This window comes from Phyllobates terribilis, unplaced genomic scaffold (genome assembly GCF_046119375.1).
Source record: "Phyllobates terribilis strain yellow unplaced genomic scaffold, ASM4611937v1 Scaffold_4__5_contigs__length_816908805, whole genome shotgun sequence".
NCBI lineage: Eukaryota > Metazoa > Chordata > Amphibia > Anura > Dendrobatidae > Phyllobates > Phyllobates terribilis.
In genome coordinates, this window is record NW_027362764.1 from 726,742,079 (window position 1) to 726,765,920 (window position 23,842).

At 45.1% G+C, this 23,842-nt stretch overlaps 1 protein-coding gene across 2 annotated transcripts in view; it reads left to right on the forward strand.

The window, feature by feature from the left end:
- PKHD1L1 (PKHD1 like 1) overlaps nt 1–23,842 on the forward strand; it is a 378,989-nt gene that overhangs the window by 22,470 nt on the left and 332,677 nt on the right. The window contains exons 1-2 of one of the 2 annotated variants that reach the window (XM_073679778.1): nt 17,283–17,491; nt 22,172–22,251. In XM_073679778.1, coding sequence (XP_073535879.1) covers nt 22,206–22,251 — 46 coding nt within the window. In that variant the 5' untranslated portion in view covers nt 17,283–17,491; nt 22,172–22,205. Of the gene's footprint in view, nt 1–17,282; nt 17,492–22,171; nt 22,252–23,842 lie in introns of those variants that run through there. The other variant, XM_073679777.1, reaches the window with a different exon arrangement.

Below are 23,842 nucleotides of genomic sequence, written 5' to 3' on the forward strand. Positions count from 1 at the left end.
AGTACTCCGGTGGGGGCAGGACTGCCATAGGACCTGCCTGGTTCCGGTTCGCCCGGCTCATCCTCCACCTACCCCGGCTAATTTACCCGGTCTTCCGGCACCTTACTGGTCCTATGCAGATGTCTTCGGTAAAAAGGAAGCAGAGACACTGCCACCTCATAGGCCATATGATTGCCCGATCGACCTGGTACCTGGCGCCACTCCACCCCGTGGACGTATTTACCCGTTGTCGTCGGCCGAAACCCTGGCCATGTCGGAGTACATCGAGGAGAATCTGGCCAGGGGATTCATCCGGAAATCTACCTCCCCGACTGGAGCCGGATTCTTCTTCGTCAAGAAGAAAGATGGTTCATTACGCCCCTGTATTGACTATAGAGGACTCAACCAAATCACGGTAAAGAACAAATACCCCCTGCCGCTCATTTCCGAGTTGTTTGACCGTCTTAAGGGAGCTAGGATTTTTACCAAGCTAGATCTACATGGGGCATATAACCTGGTCCGAATCCGTCAAGGAGACGAGTGGAAGACGGCATTCAATACCCGGGACGGTCACTATGAATACCGTGTGATGCCCTTCGGTCTCTGCAATGCTCCTGCCGTCTTCCAAGAATTGGTCAACGACATCTTCCGTGATCTTCTTTACTCTTGCGTGGTGGTGTACCTGGACGATATCTTGGTCTTCTCTCCGGATCTTCCCACACACCGGAGGGATGTTCGTCAGGTCCTGCTTAGGCTCAGGGAGAATCACCTCTATGCAAAGTTCGAGAAGTGCCTCTTCGAGCAGACCTCTCTTCCTTTCCTTGGCTATGTTATCTCCCAGACAGGCCTACGAATGGATCCCGAGAAGCTCTCTGCTGTCCTTAAGTGGCCCCGTCCGGAGGGGTTGAAGGCGATTCAGCGATTCCTGGGCTTCGCCAACTACTATCGTCTCTTCATCCCGCACTTCTCTTCCCGGACTGCTCCCATATCTGCGCTCACCCGTAAGGGAGCAAATCCCAAGGAATGGTCGCCCGAAGCTGAGGAGGCCTTCCTTTCCTTAAAGGAAGCCTTCTCCTCTGCCCCAGTGCTGCACCGTCCGGATAGCAATAAACAGTTCTACCTGGACGTTGATGCTTCCTCCTCCGGAGCCGGAGCGGTGCTCACCCAAAAGTATTCATCCGGGAGAATGGTAACCTGCGGCTTCTTCTCCAAACTCTTCTCGTCTGAGCGCAAGTACTCCATAGGAGACCGAGAACTCTTAGCCGTTAAATTGGCGCTGGAGGTGTGGCGTTACCTGCTTGAAGGGGCTCTATACCCGGTGATCATCTATACGGATCACAAAAACCTGGCATATCTCCAGAATGCCCAAAGACTCAATCCGCGTCAGGCCCGGTGGTCTTTGTTCTTTGCCCGCTTCGACTTCGTCCTACATTTCCGCCCGGCGGACAAGAATGTCAAAGCCGAGGCCTTGTCCCGATCCTTCCTGTCCTCCGATCAAGAGGAGGAGCCTATGCACATCATCGACCCCTCCAAAGTGATGAATGTGGCCCCCTTGGATCTGACTCGCCTTCCACCCGGTAAGACGTTTGTAGCGGTACCAGATCGTGAGAAGGTTCTTCACTGGGGTCATTCATCTAAACTAGCTGGCCATGCTGGCCAAAAGAAGACCTTCCTGCTCATTACCCGGCATTACTGGTGGCCTACCCTGCGCAAGGATGTGGTAGACTTAGTTTCGGCCTGTTCGTCCTGTGCCCGCAACAAAGTTCCCAGACATCTTCCAGCCGGTCGCCTCCTGCCTCTTCCCGTACCTGCTGCCCTGTGGCAGCACATTGCCATGGACTTTATTACTGATCTCCCTGTTTCTGCCGGTTGTACAGTCATTTGGGTGGTCGCCGACCGCTTCTCTAAGATGGCCCACTTCATTCCTCTGCCTGGTCTCCCGTCTGCATCGGAGCTGGCCAAGGATTTTTTCCGTCATATTTTCCGTCTCCATGGCCTACCCCTCCACATAGTATCGGATCGAGAGATTCAGTTCACCTCACGTTTCTGGAGAGCTACCTGTAAGCTACTGGATGTCACCCTGGATTTCTCCTCCGCCTACCATCCACAGTCTAATGGCCAAGTGGAGCGTATCAACCAAATCCTTACCAGCTACCTCCGGCACTTTGTTAACGCTCACCATACTGATTGGGTGGAGCTCCTACCATGGGCCGAATTCTCCTACAACAACCATCAGAGCGAATCTACTTCTAAATCCCCGTTCTTTGTGGTCCACGGTCAACATCCTCGGATTCCGTTTCCCATCTCCGCCTCGGTGGACAACCCTGCTGCGGAGGCTCTTGTCAGCGAATTCTCCACCATTTGGGAAAATACTAGGTCCGCACTTCTTCAGTCCTCCGAGTGGATGAAGAAACATGCTGACAAGAGACGTCTGGATCCGCCTCAATTCCGCCCGGGAGATAAAGTCTGGCTCTCTTCCAAACATGTCCGACTCAAAATACCCTCCTATAAGTTGGGTCCTCGGTTTATCGGTCCATTTCAAGTTCTCAAACAACTCAACCCTGTGGCCTACAAGTTAAAACTCCCGGCCACCTTACGGATTCCCAACTCCTTCCATGTATCTCTCCTCAAACCAGTTTTGTTTAATTCTTTTTCCAATCTAGGTACTCCCCCTGCTCCAGTTTCCGCTGATGACGTTTTTGAGGTAGAGAACATTCTGGCCACTAAGAGGGTAAGAGGAAAGACCCTTTTTCTTGTGGATTGGAAGGGGTTTGGCCCAGAGGAGAGAACTTAGAAACCCAGGGAGAACATTCATGCCCCGCTTCTCCTTGAAAAATTCCTTTCTGGCCTAAAAAAGAGGGGCGTAAAGGGGAGGGTACTGTAACATCGGCGTCTCTGCCCCCTGCCAGGCAGAGACGCCGTCCCACTCACCTTCTCGCTCCCCGCGCTACCCGCTCTGCGTTCACCAGCGCTCCTCTTCCTGCTGCCGGCGCGCGCAGCTCCCCGGGCACTGTGCTTAGGGTGCACGCTCCCTCCCTCTTAAAGGGGCCGCGCGCCATCCTAAGGAGTCCCCGGCCAATAGCCAAGGGTCCTCCCATATATAAGGCACCTCCTCCAAAATGGAGGTGCCCGAGCAAAAGTTGTTGCACAGTGTTTCTGACCTCTGCTTCAGCCCTCAGGTCCCGCTGCTAGCCTGACTACCAGTCTTGCCCGCCAGCCTGTTACCTTCCTGTTACCTGCCTGTTACCTGCCAGTTACCTGCCGTGCCTGCCAGCCCGCTCACCTGGGAACACTTGCCTGTTAACTGCCTGTTACCTGCCGTGCCTGCCAGCCCGCTCACTTAGGAGCACCTGCCTGTTACCTGCCATGCCTGCCAGCCCGCTCACCTGGGAGCACTTGCCTGTTACCTGCCTGTTACCTGCCTGTTACCTGCCGTGCCTGCCAGTCCGCTCACCTGGGAGCACTTGCCTGTTGCCTGCCTGTTACCTGCCGTGCCTGCCAGCCCGCTCACCTGGGAGCACTTGCCGTGACCACCTAGAGACTCCTGCCATCACTTGCCGTGACCTCCTAGAGACTCCTGCCGTCACTTGTCGTGATCACCTGCCAGCCCACCTAGATACTCCTGCCGTCATTTGCCGTGTCTACTTGATAGCCTACCTGGAGGCTTCCGCTCGCCTGCCTGCCTGCTGTGCCTACCTGCTATTCCGGTCAGTCCCTGCCTTCTGTACCGTGGGAGTCACCTGCTCCCTTACAAGGTTGTCCCCAGAGTAGCACTTGGTCCCTCGGCTCGGTCCCTCCCTGGTCACGGAGTCGTTAGCCGCCGTACGACCAGGGTCGGTCCGGGTTGATACTTAGTTACGCCCCTCTGGGTCCCTCCTTGCACCGTAGCACAGAGGTTCCACCTCCCTGACCCGTAACACATACACTATATAAAAAGACACATATGCATGTTTTTCTCAATATCTGACATGAAATCAGAATAAACCTTTCCCGTTTTAGGTTAATTAGGATTACCATAATTTTTAATATTTGCCAAATGCCAGAGTAATGAGAGAGAGAGAATGTTTTAAGGTATTTTTATTACTTACTGCAAAGTCAAAAGTTTGCATATACTAAGATTACTGTGCCTTTAAACAATTCTGGACTGCCCATATAATGAGGTCATGTGTCTGGAAGCTTCTGATTGGATTTTTGACAACATCTGAGTTAATTAGAGACACACATGTGGATGTATTCTAATGCACACCTGAAACACACTGCTTCTTGGTGTAGCATCATGGGAAAGTCAAAAGAAATCAGCCAAGATATCAGGAAGAGAATTGTGGACTTGCATAAGTCTGGCTCATCCTTGAGTACAATTTCAAGATACCTGAAGGTGCCTCATTCATCTGTACAAATAATTATACACAAGTACAAACAAGATGGGAATGTCCAGCCATCATACCGCTCAGGAAGGAGATGGGTTCTGTGAGATGAATGTGCTTTGGTCCGGCATGTGCATATCAACCCAAGGACAAAAGCAAAAGACCTTGTGAAGATGATGGTGGAAGCTGGTAAGATTGTGTCAATAACCACAGTGAAATGAGCACTGTATCAACATGGGTTGAAAGGCAACTCTGCCAGGAAGAAGCTATTACTCCAAAAGGAACATAAAAAAGCCAGATTAATGTTTGCAAATGCACACAGGAACAAAGACCTTAATTTTTGGACACATGTCCTGTGGTCTGATGAAACTAAAATTGAACTTTTTTTTGCATAATGACCATCGTTACTTTTGGAGGAAAAAGGGAGAACACCATCCCAACTGTGAAACATGGGGGTGGCAGTATCATGTTGTGGGGTTGTTTTGCTGCAGGAGGGACTGGTGCACTTCACATAAATTGTTTGAGAACCACTGAATAAGAACTATAATTGTTTGAATGATATTGTATTGCTATCCTGACTAATGAATGGGGAATGATGGAGTAGAGATTCATTACATCGCAAGTAGCAAAGGAAAATTCCTGCTGCCATTGAAATGGATCAAATACTTTCAGTACGGAAGATTTATCTCTGAGGTGAGCAGGGGTTCTAACAATCAGAGGCTGGAAGTGCTCATCAAGCCATTCATTTAGGTTCTCTTTGAGGGATCCCGTGCCGGCTATAATTGAGAGAAGTGGAGGTGGAAAAATTCCCTTATGCGTTTTCAGCAGTCCGTGAAAAATGGCTACAATAGGATGATCTGGCAATAATCACCTGCGGATTTTGTCAATACTTCCAAATGTACACCTTCATCAAACACTGGGATAATTCATGTTTAAAGGAAAGAGATGGGATCAGATCTTAATGATCTACAATATAAGTATCTGTGTCACGTAAAATTGTCCATACTAATTTACAGTACAATGCAATGTCCAAAATAACTATACAGGGAGGAATTTTATATTTTTTCTGACAACAACCCTTTCTTTTTGTTATGCCTATGTAGTAACTCACTGGGGAAAATAGGTTATACGCTAAAAAATTGCAAGTGACCCTGCTGGTTCCTGTACAGACAAATATCTTGACACCGCAGTCCCCAGTGGTGCCTCAGGTTATAGAGATAGCCCTAACCACAGACTAGGAGATGGCAAATATGACCTAACTGCCTTAAAGGCCATCATATTGCTTCATTTCCTCCTAAAGAACCGAAGAGCAAAGCAGAGTGTGAATTACCTACAAGAAGAGAAGTGTGCTTAACAAAGGAAAGATCCCAGAGTGAGTAAAATAAATAACCAAATACCAAACAAAGAATAAAGCAAATACTGTTAACAAATGAAGAAATTTAAGAAAAGAATTGCTGAGCATGTTGCCAACATCAATCGCAGCAATAGTGGTCATTAAGGTGCGGTAAACCACTTCACCAAATCACCACGGTTCTGCTTTGATGTTGGGGCAACTCTATCGATGTCATGCTGATTGACAGCCGACTCCCGGCTGCCTAACTGCAAGGAGCAGGCAGTCAATCAGCATGACGATGGCAGTGATCCTCTGGCAACAAACCGCCCGGAAGAGAAAGAACTGCTCTGTTGACGTGACTTCAGTGAAAGCCGCTGGTAAGAACGAAATGAAGGTGAAATAAAGCAGAGGAATCACCGGCTGATCCGGCAGAGAACTTGTCATGCAGAACAGTCAGGTATTTAGCAACTATCTGCCTGTTAATTTTTAACCCCTTACACAAAAAAAATAAAAGTTCTTGATAACACCTTCAAATAATTGGAGTGAGATGATACTAAAGCTCCTAGAAGCCTTAAAGGTTATGTGCACATTGAATTTTTTTAAGAGTTGTTGGAGCAGAAACTGAGAGAAAACTCTCAAAATCTAACTCAAATTCTTAAAATTCCTCAAAAACCTGGAGTTTCTGCTCAGTTTTCGCTCCAAAAAGTCAGCAGAAAGGCTTAGTGCACACACCTTTAGGGTATACACATGGCGTCATTTAGACGCAAGTGCATTGTTGAGTTTTCTCAGATGATGCCACTTTAGGAAATGCTGGCAGTCATTTTCCAGAGGCAACTTCGCTAGTGACTTTGTTGTGATTCGCGCCGCAGACGTAGCTTATTCTATACGGTTAAGTATAGAGAGCGGGTGGCTTCGGAGCAGAAGTTGTCCTGAGCATGTCATTTTTTTAACCACTTCAGGGTTTCCAAACTGTAAAGCTGTTCAAATTAGTGACATAAGACGGAACATGGGGTGTATATCGTGTGCACATTTCTTTAGGTGTTTGTTTGTAAAGGTGTAGAAGATGCCCTGTATATATTTGGTGTGTTTTATCCTAAGTAGGCTGCAGTTTCCTGTTAGTCAAGGGTGACAAGGTTAACTGTAGGGCCCGCCCAGCATTGGGGAGTAGTAATGGGTACCAGTGTTTTAGGTCCTGGTTGTGAGGTCAGACTAGAGAGAACTGGAGAGAATGAAAGAACACCCTCATATAGTTCTGCCATCATTGGGTGTGTGTAGAAGTAACAGACCAGCAATGGAGCAAGTCATTCAGCAAGCAATCTTCAGTGCCTGTAGTTTTCCTTATAGCAGGCAAGTTGGGCCACCTATGCAAGAAGATTTCAAGCAGTGAAAGAATACGGGATCAGCCAGGCTGGGGTATGTCCATAAGGTGGTAGCTAGTGAGAGCTCTCTTACATCGTCCTCAAGAGTGCAGCTAGGGTACAGTGGGCACAGCATAACACATTGACTCGTGTGGCCCTGTACCGGGAAGATGGTGGCTCCCAGTGTAACCTGTTATGCATATGTAAGGTTCCTCATAATTGATGTACTGCTGTCTGAAACCGTTATGCACAAACTTATGTCATGTAATGCAGAAAAAAAGCCAAGCATTGTTCCTGCTACCTTTTGTACTGTATATATGTTCTAACCTAAGTAAACAAGACTTTATTTTTGCAAAGCCGTCTGTTTTCTTCATTGTGAAGTTAAAACAGTCTAGTGTGCCAGAACGTATTCTGAAGTTGTCCACAACCAAATCGCAATCCCATGCACACAACCATGGACCCTTATGTAAGGTGTGTAGAGGCACGGAAATAGATATTGGCCAAATTCCCTCCCTTACATGTTCACAAAGAATTTTTTTTACATAGACTTTTCACACTGAAAAACCCACATTAAAACACATTAAAAAAAACTATGTTTAATTTACGTCACGAGGGCACTGGAGAGATGCCCACACGATCGTTGCCGTGAGCCTGGTGTAAGTTATAGTCGAGCTCTGGCTATCACTGCCAGGAACAGTGCCTGAACCTCTCCAAGCCATTTAACCCCCTGAATGCTGCAATTGATAGTGATCACAGCATTTAGAATACTGTGAGAGGGAGGTGGCTCCCTCTTCCTCCAGATCAGCGCCCCCACGATGTCATTGCGAGGGTCCGATCATTGCCATGGCAACCCGAGGTCGTCATGACAACCCCTGGGTCTGACAGCTACAGCAAACCTGTTAGACCATGCTCAGCACATGGTCTAAGAGGCTTTTGTCAGTGCAGCACTGATAAATATAAAGTATTGCAATGCTGGTGCATTGCAATGCATTATACCAGCGCTCAGAGCCATGAAAGTCAAACAAAGAAACTAAGTAAAAAAGTTTTAAAAAAAATTGACAAAAAAAAAATCATAAAATAAATAAAGAAAAAAAATATTAAACCAATAAAGAAGTATATTTAAGTAAAAAAAGAAACAAGAGAAATACACATATTTGGTATCGCCGCATCTGGAATGACCTACACTGCTCAAAAAAATAAAGGGAACACTTAAACAACAGAATATAACTCCAGGAAAATCAAACTTCTGTGAAATCAAACTGTCCACTTAGGAAGCAACACTGATTGACAATCAATTTCACATGCAGTTGTGCAAATGTAAAAGACAATAGATGGAAATTATTGGCAATTATCAAGATACACTCAATAAAAGAGTGGTTCTGCAGGTGGGGACCACAGACCACATCTCAGTACCAATGCTTTCTGGCTGACTTTTTGGTCACTTTTGACTGTTGGTTGAGCTTTCACACTCGTGGTAGCATAAGATGGACTCTACAACCCACAGAAGTAGCTCAGGTAGTGCAGCTCATCCAGGATGGCACATTAATGCGAGCTGTGGCAAGAAGGTTTGCTGTGTCTGTCAGCGTAGTGTCCAGAGGCTGGAGGCGCTACCAGGAGACAGGCCAGTACACCAGGAGACGTGGAGGGGGCCGTAGGAGGGCAACAACCCAGCAGCAAGACCACTACCTCCGCCTTTGTGCAAGGAGGAACAGGAGGAGCACTGCCAGAGCCCTGCAAACTGACCTCCAGCAGGCCACAAATGTGCATGTGTCTGCACAAATGGTTAGAAACCGACTCCATGAGGGTGGTATGAGGGCCCGACGTCCACAGATGGGGGTTGTGCTCACAGCCCCACACCGTGCAGGACACTTGGCATTTGCCACCGAACACCAGGATTGGCAAAGTCGCCATTGGCGCCCTGTGCTCTTCACAGATGAAAGCAGGTTCACACTGAGCACATGTGACAGACGTGACAGAGTCTGGAGACTCCGTGGAGAGCGATCTGCTGCTTGCAACATCCTTCAGCATGACCGGTTTGGCAGTGGGTCGGTAATGGTGTGGGGTGGCATTTCTTTGGAGGGCAAGATGAAGGCATTGAAGCTATGGACTGGCCCGCCTGTTCCCCAGACCTGAATCCAATTGAGCACATCTAGGACATCATGTCTCGCTCCATCCACCAACGTCACGTTGCACCACAGACTGTCCAGGAGTTGGCGGATGCTTTAGTCCAGGTCTGGGAGGAGATCCCACAGGAGACCATCCGCAACCTCATCAGGAGCATGCCAAGGCGTTGTAGGGAGGTCATACAGGCACGTGGAGACCACACACAATACTGAGCCTCATTTTGACTTGTTTTAAGGACATTACATCAAAGTTGGATCAGGCTGTAGTGTGTTTTTCCACTTTAATTTTGGGGGTGACTCCAAATCCAGGCCTCCATTGGTTAATAAATTTGATTTCCATTGATGATTTTTGTGTGATTTTGTTGTCAGCACATTCAACTTCGTACAGAACAAAGTATTCAATGAGAATATTTCATTCATTCAGATCTAGGATGTGTTATTTGAGCGTTCCCTTTATTTTTTTGAACAGTGTATAAAACGGTCACACTAGTGTACAATGTAAACATTTTTCAATAAAAAACGTGGCATAAAACTATGTTTTTTAATCATGCTTTCATCATACCATAAAAACAAATGCGGTATAACAGTTGGTAAAAAAGTTGAATGTAAATATAAATGGTATCACTGAAAACGTCATCTTGTCTGACAAAATGTAAGCTACCATAAAGCTCAATCAGCAGAGAAATAAAAAAGTTATAGCTCTCAGAATATAACGATGCAAAAATAATTATTTTTTCTATAGAATTGTTTTTATTGTGTAAAAGCAGCAAAACATAAAAACATGATATAAATGTGATATCGCTGTAATTGTACTGACCCGAAGAATAAATCTGCTATATCAATTTTACCACACGTTGAACGTCATAAAAAAACGGCAGAAATATAGAAAAATTATAGCTCTCAGAATATGGTGATGGAAAAATTTTATTTTACAAAAGAAAGAGTCTTTTAGTGTGTGATAGCAGCCAAATATACAAAACCGATATAAATCTAGTATCACTGTAATCGCGTTGACTCAAAGAACAAAGCCGCCTAATCACTTATACTGCACAAGAAACGGCGTAAAAATTTATTAAAACTGTTAGAACCCTCCTTTCTCTGTCAAGTTCGCTTGGTCCTCTGGGACCTCTAGTACATTTTTGTCAGTTTGTCTTTTTGTGTTCAGCAACAACTTCTCTGTTTAGGAGGTGTCACATTTTTGTCCCAGTCCTTAGTTCTTTAGGGACCCCTCTTTTAATTCTATAGGTCTTTGTTCAGACTAGCCAAGGACTAAGGCGGGTCTTTTCACTAGGAACAGGCAGCCCGCTACATCGTAGGGATTCAGCATAGACTTACTGTAGGGACAGCTTTCCCCTATCTTTCCTTAGTACATGTTTCAGATCATAACAAAAACCAATTGTTCACCTGCTGTTGATTTGTTAATTCTGCCTCCCAAAGATCACAATAAGACTTGGTGCACATTTATCCTGCGCTCTACACTGAGCTCTTACATTGGTGTTTCCATGTAAATAGGTGATTCAGATGAAACCCCCGGTGGAAGATTCCCTATAATGAGGCAGATGAAGACACTGTGGTCTCTGTCTGGTCTATGATCCAGCGGTATCCATCTAAGTGTGCATAAATGCATGGTTAGCCACAGTTTTGGGCACCTCTGTAAAGAAGAACACTGCTAAACCGAGGCCAGACAGAGTCCAGAGTAACTCTGCTGCCTCATAGTGAATGAACCCTTTGGGGGTTTCATCTGAGTTACATTATTGGGAGATTTAGATGGAAACCTTGATGTAAGTGCTCAGCGTAGAGCGCAGATAGTTATGATCCAATATGTTATGTAAAATGTTCCCAATAAAGGCTTATTAAAACCTCAATCCATAAAAAAGCAAGTCCCCATTCAGGTCAGTCATCTGTCAATGCAAATATATAGGGCTTCCATGTTACTGACAATACAAAGGCTCTGGAAAAGCCCCCACAAGAAATCCAGTGAATTCTGCGCTCCCAAATCCTAATGCCCTCCTCCCTTCTGAGCGCCAGTGTGCCTAATCCACATTTAGCTTCCACATGTGTGCCATTTCTGTAGCAATTAGAGCCTGCTTCATTTATGGTTGCATGTCTCCAGAAGCACGAGCTGGGCACAATGTACTGGGCACTACAACATACTGGGCACTACAATGTACTGGGCAATACACTGGCAGATTTGCAATTTTCACTCATCAAAGTCCACTGCTGCTTGTTTCTGGAAAACACCCATGGAGTCAAAATCGTCACTACTCCTAGAGGGGTGTAATTTTCAAAATGGAGTCACTTGAGGGGGATTCTGTTCTTCTGGCACATAGGGGCTCTTTTCATGGCATCTGCAAACTATTCTACGATAATTTGTTCTCCAAGAGTCAAACAGTTCTCCTTCTCACCCTAGTCTCGCCGTGTGGCTAAGCATTACTGCGCCCGTCCCCCCACTTGCTCAGGGCCCCAGCAGCTGGCACAATACTTACCTCTCTCTGTGCCTCCGCAGCAGCTCCGGTCTCTTCTGTGTCCTCTAACTGTGACATCTCAGGTCAGAGGGAGCGGTGACGTCTTTTCACCACACCCTCTCCTGAGCCGTCACAGTGCAGAGCGGGAAGACGGCGGCGACGCTGAGGAGTCCAGAGCAGTGGCAGCAGGTGAGAAGTTAGGTGAGTATTTGATTTTTTTTTAACTTTATGTATGAAGGCATGGGGCATTATATGGGGGGGATGACATCCTGCATGGGGCATCATATTGGGGGGGGGAGTGACATCCTGCATGGGGAAATATATGGGGGGGAATGACATCCTGCATGGGGCATTACATGGGGGTGGGAAGTGACATCCTGCATGGGGCATTATATGGAGGGGTTAGTGACATCCTGCATGGGGTATTACATGGGGGGGAGAGGTGACATCCTGCATGGGGCATTATATGTGTTAGAACCCTCCTGTTTGTTTTTTCGATCTTGTGTTTTGCCGTCTCGTGACCACCTGCCTTTATATTCCAGCTCCGCCCTCCTGGCTGTGCTGGACTTTAGTGTTGTTTGACTGTCTTTCTAGCCAGGTGCTTCAGTGCCTATCTCTGTCAGTTCACTTGGTCCTTCTGAGACCTCTAGTACCTTTTTGTCTGTTTGTCTTTTTGTGTTCTGCAACAACTTCTCTGTTTAGGAGGTGTCCCATTTTTGTTCCAGTCCTTAGTTCTTTTAGGGACCCCTCCCCTTATGCTATAGGTCTTCGTTCAGAGTAGCCGAGGACTAAGGCGGGTCTGTTCTCTAGGAACAGGCAGCCTGCTACATCGTAGGGATTCAGCTTAGTCTTACTGTAGGGACAGCTTTCCCCTATCTTTCTTTAGTACTTGTTGCAGATCATAACAATATGGGGGGGAGAGGTGGCATCCTGCATGGGGCATTATATGGGGGGAGAGGTGACATCCTATATGGGGCATTATATAGGGGGGGAGTGACATCCTGCATGGGGCATAATATAAAGGGGAAATGACATACTGCATGGGGCATTATATGGGGGGGGGGTGACATCCTGCATGGTGCATTATATGGAGGGAAGTGACATCCTCCATGGGCCATTATATGAGGGGGAAATGACATCTTGCATGGGGCATTATGTGTGTGGGGGGGCAGCCTGCATGGGGCGTTATGTGGGGGGACACAGCCTGCATGGGGCATTATATGGGGGCCAGTATCCAGTATCTTCCCTTTATCTCTAAACTCCTGGAACGCCTGGTCCACTCCCGTCTAATTCGCTATCTCTCAGACAACTCTCTTCTTGACCCTTTACAATCTGGTTTCCGCTCTTTACATTCTACTGAAACTGCCCTCACTAAAGTCTCTAATGATCTACTAACAGCTAAATCTAATGGTCACTACTCCCTGCTGATTCTCCTGGATCTCTCTGCAGCATTCGACACTGTGGATCATCAGCTCCTCCTCACTATGCTCCGCACTATTGGCCTCAAGGACACGGTTCTCTCCTGGTTCTCCTCTTATCTCTCTGACCGCTCCTTCTCTGTGTCTTTTGCCGGCTCCTCCTCCTCCCTACTTCCTCTTACTGTCGGGGTTCCTCAAGGATCAGTCCTAGGCCCCCTTCTTTTCTCCTTATACACCGCTCCTATTGGACAAACAATCAGTAGATTCGGTTTTCAGTACCATCTCTATGCTGATGACACCCAATTATACACCTCTGCTCCGGACATCACCCCTGCATTACTACAAAAGACCAGTGATTGTCTTTCTGCTGTGTCTAACATTATGTCCTCCCTCTACCTAAAACTGAATCTGTCAAAAACTGAACTACTCGTCTTTCCTCCCTCCATTAATCTACCTGTGCCCGATATTGCCATCTCCGTTTGTGGCTCAACCATTACTCCCCAGCTACAAGCCCGCTGTCTTGGGGTCATTTTTGATTCAGATCTTTCTTTCACTCCTCACATCAAATCACTCGCTCGTTCATGTGATCTACACCTCAAAAACATCTCAAGAATCAGGACTTTTCTCACCTTTGACTCGGCAAAAACTCTTACTGTCGCTCTTATTCATTCTCGTCTTGACTATTGCAACGCTCTACTAATCGGTCTCCCTCTTACTAAACTCTCCCCTCTCCAATCCGTCCTGAACGCAGCAGCCAGGATCATATTCCTCGCCAACCGCTACACCGATGCCTCTTCCCTGTGCCAGTCATTGCATTGGTTGCCCATCCAATATAGAGTTCGTTTTAAACTTATCACGCTTACCCACAAAGCGCTCCATGCTTCAGTACCCCCCTACATCTCCTCCCTTGTCTCAGTCTACCACCCTACACGTGCCCTCCATTCTGCAAATGACTTGAAACTAAAATCCTCCATAATCCGAACTTCCCACTCCCGTCTCCAAGATTTCTCGCGTGCTGCGCCAATTCTCTGGAATGTACTACCCAGGACAGTTCGATTAATTCCCAATACCCACAGTTTCAAGCGAACCCTAAAAACACATTTCTTTAGACTGGCGTATCACCTAAACACACTCTGTCCATCCCAGCTTTCCCCCATATTAAAATCTTCTTCAACTTCGGGTTCAAACCAACCATGCACATAAAAGCCTCTGTCAGGACTGCACACATACTGGCAGGCGACCAGTCCATGTATTATTATTTATCCTATTCAGTATATCAAAGCTGTATTATACAATATATGTACTTTTTACCTTTTGTGTCTCCCCCACTTCCTCATAGACTGTAAGCTTGCGAGCAGGGCCCTCACTCCGTTCGATATGAGATATGCTTATTCTGTATTGTCTGTATAAGTCCCCCCTAAAATTTGTAAAGTGCTGCGGAATATGTTGGCGCTATAAAAAATAAACTATTATTATTATTATTATTATTATGGAGCATTATAAGAGGGCCAGTATCCTGTATGGAGTGTTATAAGGGGGCCAGTATCCTGTATGGAGTGTTATATGAGGGCCAGTATTATGTATGGTGCGTTATATCGGGGCCAGTATCCTGTATGGAGCGTTATAAGGGGGTCAGTATCCTGTATGGAGCGTTATATGGGGGCCAGTATCCTGTATGGAGCATTATAAGGGGGCCAGTATCCTGTATGGAGCGTTATATGGGGCCCATAATACTGCATTGAGGACTATGTGGTGCCCATAATATTGTATGGAGGACTATACTATCCGGTCTGCACTGTGCACTGTGAGGAGTCGACGGTTTCTGAGCTATTGTAGAATTTACTATAGATATCGCTCATGTAATTTAAGAAGTGAAATCTTGGCCTTTTACTATATATATATATTTCTCTGTGGTATCTGTGCATCATGAATCATGGTATGTGTTAAAGGGGCCCACTGAGACTCTTTCGCCCGGGGCCCACAAAAACCTGGAGCCGGCCTTGACTGCACCCTTAGATGTATTCACTGAGAGGTGATGTTTGTAAAATGGGGTCACTTATGGGGGTTTCTGTTGTTCTGGCACCTCAGAGGCTCTCCCAGTTGGTCATGGCACCCGCAAACCATAACAATAAAATCTGCAATGTGACATGGCACCTTCAAATCATTCCATCAAAATCTGAACTCCAATATGGTGCTTCTTCCCTTCTGAGCTTTGCACTGTACCTCAAAGGTAGTTTCTGGCCACATATGGGGTATTATCGTAATCAGGATAAATTGTGTAACAAATTATACCATTCATTTTCTCCTATTATCCCTTTTGAAAATTAAAAACTTGGGGCCAAAGCAACATTTTAGTGGAAAAATGGTAATTTGCCATGTACTCATCCTAATGTTATAAAATTCTGTGAATCGCCTGTAGGTTAAAAATGCTCACTACACCCCTAGATGAATTCTTCGAACGCTGTAGTTTCCAAAATGGGGTCACTAATGGGGGGTTTCTGCTGTTTTGGCATTCCAGACAAAATTGAGCTCCAAAATTCAGTTGGCGCTCCTTCACTTCTGAGCCCTGCTGTGTGCCTAAACAGTAGTTTTTCACCACATATTGAGTATCGATGTACTCAGAAGAAATTGCACAAAAATTTTAAAGTAAACATTCTTCTGTTACTTCTTTGAATATGAAAAATTTGAGGCAAAACCAACATTTTTGTGGGAAAAATGTATTTTCTCATTTTCACAAATCTACGTTATAAAATTTCTGTTAAGCACCTGGATGTCTAGTGGGGTCTAGTTTCCAAAATGGGGTCACTTGTTGAGGTTTTTCACTGTTTAGGCACATCATGGGCTCTGCAAATGAGACATGGCATCCGCTATCTATTCCAGCCAATTTTGAACTCCAAAAATCAAATGGCGCTCCTTCCCTTCCGAACCCTGCCGTGCGCCCAAACAGTAGTTTTCTCCCACATATGGGGTATCGGTGTATTCAAGAAAAATTGCACAACAAACTACACAGTCCATTTTCTCTTACTACCCCTCTGAAACTGCAAAAATTGAGGCTATATCAACATTTTTGTGGGAAAAAGTTAAATTTTAATTTTTTCCTTCCACATTGCTTTAATTACTGTGAAGCACCTGAAGGGTTAATAAACTTTTTGTATGTGGTTTTGAGCACTTTGTGAGGTGTGGTTTTTAAAGTGGTGTCACTTTGGGTATTTTCCCTCAAAGTCACTTCAAATGTGATGTGATGTGATCCTTAAAAAAATTGGTTTTGTAAATTTTGGTGGAAAATTGAGAAATTGATTATCAACTTATCCCTTCTAACTTCCTAACAAAAAAAAATCATGTTTCAAAAATGATGCTGATGTAAAGTAGACATGTGGTAAATGTTATTATCTATTTTGTGTGATATAACTGTCTGGTTTAAGGGCATTAAATGAAAAGTTTGAAAATTCTCAAAATGTAAAAAAAAAATTCTGATATTTTCACAAATAAACACAAAAAATATCAGCCTAAATTTACCACTAATATGAAGTACAATATGTTGCGAAAACACAGATTCACTGGGTTACGTTGAAGTGTTCCAGAGTTACTGCTACATAAAGTGACATTGTTCAGAGTGTCACTTTATGTTCACCCAGCTGTCTTCTTTCCCTTAGCTGGTTCATAAAAATAAGGAGGACCCCACACCATTTTTTTAATTTATTTATTTTTTATTTAGTAAATACAAGTACAGAAAAGTACACAAGCAAAGCACTGATCATATGTCTCACTGACATATTTCTATCTATCATCTATCCATCTATAGAAAAATAGAAAATAGAAAGTTTATTCCAAGAGTATATGAAGAGATTTTTCCGCAGATTTTTAGCCAGAAAAAACCCACTTCAAAAAACTCTATTTCAAAATAACCATCTAAGGCCGTGTGCACAAGGAGTCTTTTTGCTGAGTTTTCAGAGCAGAAACTAAGCGGAAACTCAAAGTTTTTGAGGAGTTTTGAGATTTGGAGGAGGATTTGTAGAGTTTCTGCTCAGTTTCTGCTCCAAAAACTCCTTGAAAGATCTGCGTGCACATAGCCTCCCTCCTAATCTGGTGAGGAAACAGGTTCTAAATTGTAAATCTGTAGTGACTATTTTCCACCACTAGGAGGGAGCTCAGGAAATCTAAACCTGACATCTGACAGTTGTACGGAAAGATGTTCCATACAATTCTGGGAACAGATAAACGTCTTACAGCCAAAGTCACATAAAAGCAGCAGAAGTTTCAGCTCTGTCAGAATGAGAAACTTTCAGCTGCAAGACGGAAGGAGCTACTGGAGCGTGTGAACGGATTCACGCCTGCAAACAGGTCGCACATAAAAGATGGGATATTCATTGGATTTCATCCATTGAGAGTTTACCCGACCTCCTACTGTAGTTTTCTGGAGAACGGCTGAGATTTAAGAGATCTGAGAGGAGGTATGGCGGAGCACATGTAATATATGAGAATATCTGTCCGAAATAATTTCATTTTTATTCTTTAAATTAGCCGAAACATTTTTGAGATACAAATATTAACAACTCTGCTTGCTGCAAGTGAATTGGATTAATATGTGGACGCTGAAAACTTGTTTGGTACAGTTGCATGTGACGCGCCCCCTGGGCCTGTGTTGTGCAGGGGAAATACCCGGAGCCGGATCGCTGGGGGTTGTAGTTCTCCGTGGCGGTGACCCGGTCCGTGCCCAGGGTGGTCAAACAAGTGGCAGTCTTAATGTATAGCAAATGTCCAACTACGCCACCCGTGGATTGCGGTCAGTGGGGACCGCCGCTGCGCTGCCGACCGCTGAGGCTGATGTTGGTTGCGCAGCCGAGTATGGGATAACTCCCCACGGGAGGAGTATTGCCTCAGGGCAGCTAATGTGAGAGATGATGGGAGTGATGGCGCGAGCGTCCCAGTCCCAATGGTGCCGGTGCGGCGAGGAATCACAGAGACGTGCAGTTGCAGTTTTCAAAGCTTTACTCACGGTTGTTATTCTGGTCACTTGTGCACATGAGGGACCGCCTGAGCCGTGCTGCGTTCACCAGGCAAGGGACTCGGTCAACTCCCAGGCAATTCCAGAGTGTGGTTCAGAGCTCCCCTCTCTTCCTTTCTACTGGCCGTCCCCACCAGGGACCCACCTTTGTCCAGCTTCCTCGGGCCTTCTGTTGGCGAAACCTATCTCCGGTCTCCCTGACCCTATACGGTATGCCTTTCTGGTGGATGTAGTGAGGGGGTCGCACCAAGATGTGGTCACAACCTCCGGTTTTGGCTGAGGATTAGTCGCCTCCACCAATTCGGGTTCCGGTACCCTGCTCTGCCAACCCTTCACCCTGTATCTCCTGGGCATATGGGGTTCCTTCTGTCCTCGTGTCTCTGGGCCTTTCTCTGTGTTCCTTGCTTCCTTTCTCCTCTGTTCCAGTTCCTTTCCTACTTTCCTTTCTCTTCCTTCTTCTCTCTCTCTCTCTCAGGCTCCAGCCTCCTGACAAGGCCTGCCTGCAGAGCAGAGCCCATGCAGAGGCTCTGCTTCCTGTCTTCTCCTCTCACTCTTCACTGAACTGACTCTAAGATGGTGCCCACCTTATATACCTCCTTCTGACACCCGAGCCCAGGTGACTAGCAACCAATGGGCTCCTACCTATGCCCAGAAACCCACCTCTATCTGCTCCTACACCACTGGGTATTCCACCCCCTCCCCACTCCAGCCAGGAACAGATGCTGTCGTGCCTGCACTTCTGTCCAGTGGGAGCACCGTTGAGCTGTTCCTCGGAAATGGGGTGTGTGTGGTGCATGCAGCCTACCGAGCCCTGGTCCACACTCCATCCTTACCCGGGAGTGGAATATCACACCTCTGGACTGAGGTGCAATACCCCTGTAGCAGCCGAGCCCTCGGGGTGCTACACATGTAGTTTAGAAGACAATGCTCTGTGAGCTAAATGCAAGAGCAGAACAAATCTTTCTTCTGGGTGATGGTTTGTTACAATGTGTCGGCACAGACAATATCCATAAGCCTGGATCCAGAATAGTTAGAGCATTTTCACATGTCTGATATTTGCGGTACATGGGTCTCCTGACCCCAGTGCAATAACCTCATAGGTTGTTGGATAGGTTCTTGGATGGGTCCGGAGACCTGAGGCCGGTCCAGACATTGCATTTCCTACGGTGCCCCTGTACACTGTGTTAGGTACTGCAGCTCAGCTCCTATTGCAGTAAATGGGAGTTGAGATGCAGGACCCAGGAATGGCCATTAAACAGAGCATGGAACTGTGGTCTTTGAGTCTACAGTTTACATCCGGCCGCCATTCCACTGCAAAGTTGATTTGTGCTGGTGTCGGGTGTTGATTGGTGCTGGATCCTCACTGATCTGAAATTGATGACCTATCCCTATGGTCAAACATCTTGTTTTTTTCAGCGTTTTTTTATGCAAATTTTCAGCTGCATTTTACAGTACCAGCAAAGTCTATGAGATTCCAGAAATATCATGCACACATCATGTTTTTTTTTTATCAGAATTTTGTGCTTTGCATGTTTTTTTGCAAAATAGAGCATGTCACTTCTTTCAGCATTTTTTCAGATTTTTCAATGTTTTTTTAGCGTTTTTTGTGCCAAAACCAGAATGAGATTTTTTTTTACACTGTACATGCATGAAAGAGACAAAAGGACAGCGAAAAAAATCCTGAAAAATCGCACCAAGAACGCACCAAAAAACAAGCAAAAAAACAAGAAAAATCCTGAACAAACCTCCTGGCAGGAGATCAGGTCTTGCTGCAGAAAAAAAGCACAGCAAAAATGGGCTGCCTAAGTGTATGCTAAGTGTATGTTCACATATTCAGTTTTTGCTGCAGACGTTTCTGCATCAGAAATATGTCTTTTGGTAGGAAAGATGCTACATAAAAAACACACGTTTTTGCATCCGTTTTTGTTGCGTTCTTTGGATGCGTATTTTCCCATTCATTAGAAAGTGTGAAAAATGGACCCAAAATGATGAAAAAATTGACATGCTGCAGACTGTAAACAGCTTCATATCTGCAGGAAAAAATAAGCAGAATGTGCAGGAAACTTCAGGAGTTTCATTTACTTTGCTGGGACAGTAAAATGCTGTGTTTATCATGGAAAACATGCAGAAAAACTGAAGGTAAAAATGCAGCAAAAACACGACATGTGAACGTACCCTACAGATCTCTGTAATGCAAATGGTGAACTCTGCAGTAAACCTGCATCATTTCTGTGTTAAAATCCTCCAAATTTGATGCAGATCCACAGATCCTGACACGGTGGATTCTGCCTGAGATTAGTTACAGTAGATAAGACGCATGTGGATGTGGCCAAAATGTTGTGTTTTTCTTCTGTGCAGGAAATAGTTTAACACAAACATAACGATCTGTGACGTAATACATGTGTAGAAATTATCTCATCCTGCAAAAAGTGCAGGAAACAGCAATTCATGTTCTTCACTAGGGCTGTTCGGATGAGACTCACTCATTCAAGTCTACGGGTGCATAAAAAATTGTATCACACATGGACCATCAGAGCGGCATCCGATTTTTATAGATACATTTCTATTATACACATAGAAAAACTGTATCTTAATCATGTACATTTTTAAATTGAGTTGTATGAAAACGGATCATACATGGATAGCACACGGACATAAAAAGAAAAAAAACAGGGATGAAAATCAGATAAAAATGAGAAAAAAAGTCGTCCAAGTTTTCGGGATGGATCTTGGACGATTTTTCATAAGCTCGTCTTTAAGGATATAATCACACTTTGCAGAATGGTTATCCCTCGATCAGTTATTTTCATTGAAATGTGGATGATTCTGCATCTTGTACGTGGTGTTTTCAGGTTGATGTGCAGTGTTAGTTTTTCACCACACATAGCTTTTTGCATTTAGCCACAAAAGTTCTACTTTGGTCTTCTCTGACCAAGGCTCCTTCTTCCACATGCTTGCTGTGTGCACTACATGGCCTTTTGTAAATGGGGCTTCTTATGGCTTGCTTTCAAAAATGGCTCTCTTCTTGCCACTCTTCCATAAAAGCCAGATTTGTAGAGTATTTGACTATGGCTATGGTCAGACAGCTGTATGATCTCTCATGCGAGAGAATTGGGCCGATTATGCTAACTACACTCGGCTCAAACTATGTCAGAGTTTGAGCCAAGTGTCAAGTTATTGTGATCCGATTCTCTTGCATGAGAGAATCAGAGCACACTGAGGAGAAGACGGAGAACTTAATTTCTCCATCTTCTCCATTGTCTGAGTCTGCTGTTTTTGGACTGCACTCGGATGATATCTGTGTTCAGTCTGATGTTTTACACGCACCCATAGACTGGTATGGGTGTGCAGGGTCCGATTCGGATGCACTCAATGCCGTGATTATTTTCTCATTCTAAATCGGCGTGAGAAAAAAAATAGCAGAACTCCACTGCCCTATAATGTAATATTGGTCCGAGTGCTATCCGGTAAAATATTGCATAGCACTCATCTGATGTATACGCTTGTGTGCTCCTGTGCACAGATCCTCCCACCTGAGCAGTGGATCTCTGCAGCTCCTCCAGAGTGACCATGGACCTCTTGGCTGCTTCTCTAATTAGTCCTCTCTTTGCTGGGATGTCAGCTGAGGTGGACGGCCATATCTTGGTAGGTTTTCAGTTGTGCGATACTCCTTCCATATTTGGATGATGGATTGAATAGTGCTCAGTGAGATGTTCAGAGCTTGGGCTATTTTTTTTATAACCTAACCCTGTTTTACTCTTCTCCACAACTTTATCCCTGACCTGATCATTTCCTTTACACTTCACAAATGCTCGCTACTTTGTGTTGGTATAGTAGATAAAATCACAATAAAATACATTTAAGTTTGTGGCTGTAACGTGAAGACATGTGGAAAAGTTCACAGGGTATGATTACTTTTTCAAGGCACTGTAGATATCTGCTCTATACATGGACAGTGCATGACTATTGTTCTATTTCCGTTATTGATGGTGATCCTAATACACATTCAATGTGTTACTGAGACATATTATTGGAATGTATAACTGAATATCTATGCACTTTATGATGAGTGAATTGTAATTAATACTGCCACATTTCTGATTGTTTTGTTTTTTGTTTTGTACAGCCCCGGCTGGTGGTGGGCACCAACTGCTGGCACCATGCTGCTGTCGGTACTTCTCTTCTATGTCTGCATTCAAATGACATGTAAGTGGCTTTACTTAGATTATATTAATGCTATTCATAAATAATAATAGGATTTTTGCTGCTACTTTTGAAAAGCACAGATGACGCTTGATGATTTTGTAAACCTTGTCGTGCTTCTTAGAAGTTTTTCAAAAGATTTCAGATTTTTTACATGATTCTATAAAAATCTCCTATGAAAGGAAGCAGCCGACAATATCCCACTCCCAACGTCCAAGCATTGTTTTTTACATTCCTGCTGTAGATAAGCAGCAGCAATAGATTTACCTGTCAGTCACATGTCTCAATTTAAAGAAATTGCCCAATACTTTTACATTAATGAACTATCCTTAGAATAGAGCATCAATGTCTGATCGGGCGGGGTCCGACACCCGGCACTCTGCAGATTAGCTGTTATCAGTGTCGGCGGTGACCACCGGCCGGAAGTACTCACTTCCGAGCTTCTCTGTCTTCTTGTAGTGGCCGCCGCAGGGTACTACACATACACCACCAATTGATTTGAATAGGAGGCGGATATGCAGTACCAAGCCCTGGCCACTACAAGTAGATGGAGCAGCACGGCAAGTGAGTACTTCCGGTCGACAGCAGCCACCGCTGCCACTGCTAACAGCTGATTGGCAGTGGTGCCGGGTGTCGGACCCCGGCCGATCAGACATTGATGGCCTATCTTAAGGATAGGCCATCAATGTAAAAGTAGCGGACAACCTCTTTAAATTACTGCGCACACTTGTCTGATGCAAATGTCTCTATATGGCCACCTGCTGTGCAAAAAAACTCAATACACCCCTACATGTAAAGAGGACCTGTCTCATAAATATGCAATCTGGTGTAAATGCCGCTCTTCTCCTGAATCTTGCATTATTTTTTGTTGTTTTCCTACACCTCTCCATTCCTGAAATATGGATGTCTCTTCCCTGTATATCTAGTTTGTTTAGCCAAGGGGGCGTGATCTTCATGAAGATGCATCTAAAAATAGGTGAGGGCCACTCCCATAAGACCAGATATATTTGAAGGGAAAATGGGGCCTTATGTTAGTAATAGAGAGGCAAAGGAACAAATGAAAAACAATGTCAGTTTCAGGAGAACAGCTGCAATTACAGCAATTAAAAAATTACTATTTATGAAAGGTGACAACTTATTTTTAAAGGGAATCTGTCAGTAGTATCAACCCTCATAAGTCATCTATATGGGCATGCAGGTCATAGAAAGCTGAATGAAATGATACCTTGATATGTGCAATCTGTTGTCTTATTCCAGAGAAATCCATGTTTTCCTTAATATGCAAATGTGATGCCCAGCTGCGCTTGGTATCACAGATCCTGGAAGAGTGCATTGATGGATTCCTCCACAAGAAGCCCCCATAACCATTCACACATCTCCACCTTCCACCTCAGACCACCAGAGGGAGCCCGTAAGGTATAGATAAATAGGGAAGGTGGAGCCAGGCAGCAGTTAGCCTAGACTGGAGTCGACAGAGAGCAAACCTGTTGAGAGAGTTCCTGCAGTAAAGAAGCCTGAGAGAGGTTAGTCTGCAGTGGAGCACAGTCCAGACTCAGTTGTAGCTCAGAGAAGTGAGCTTAGGTGTGCCGGCGCC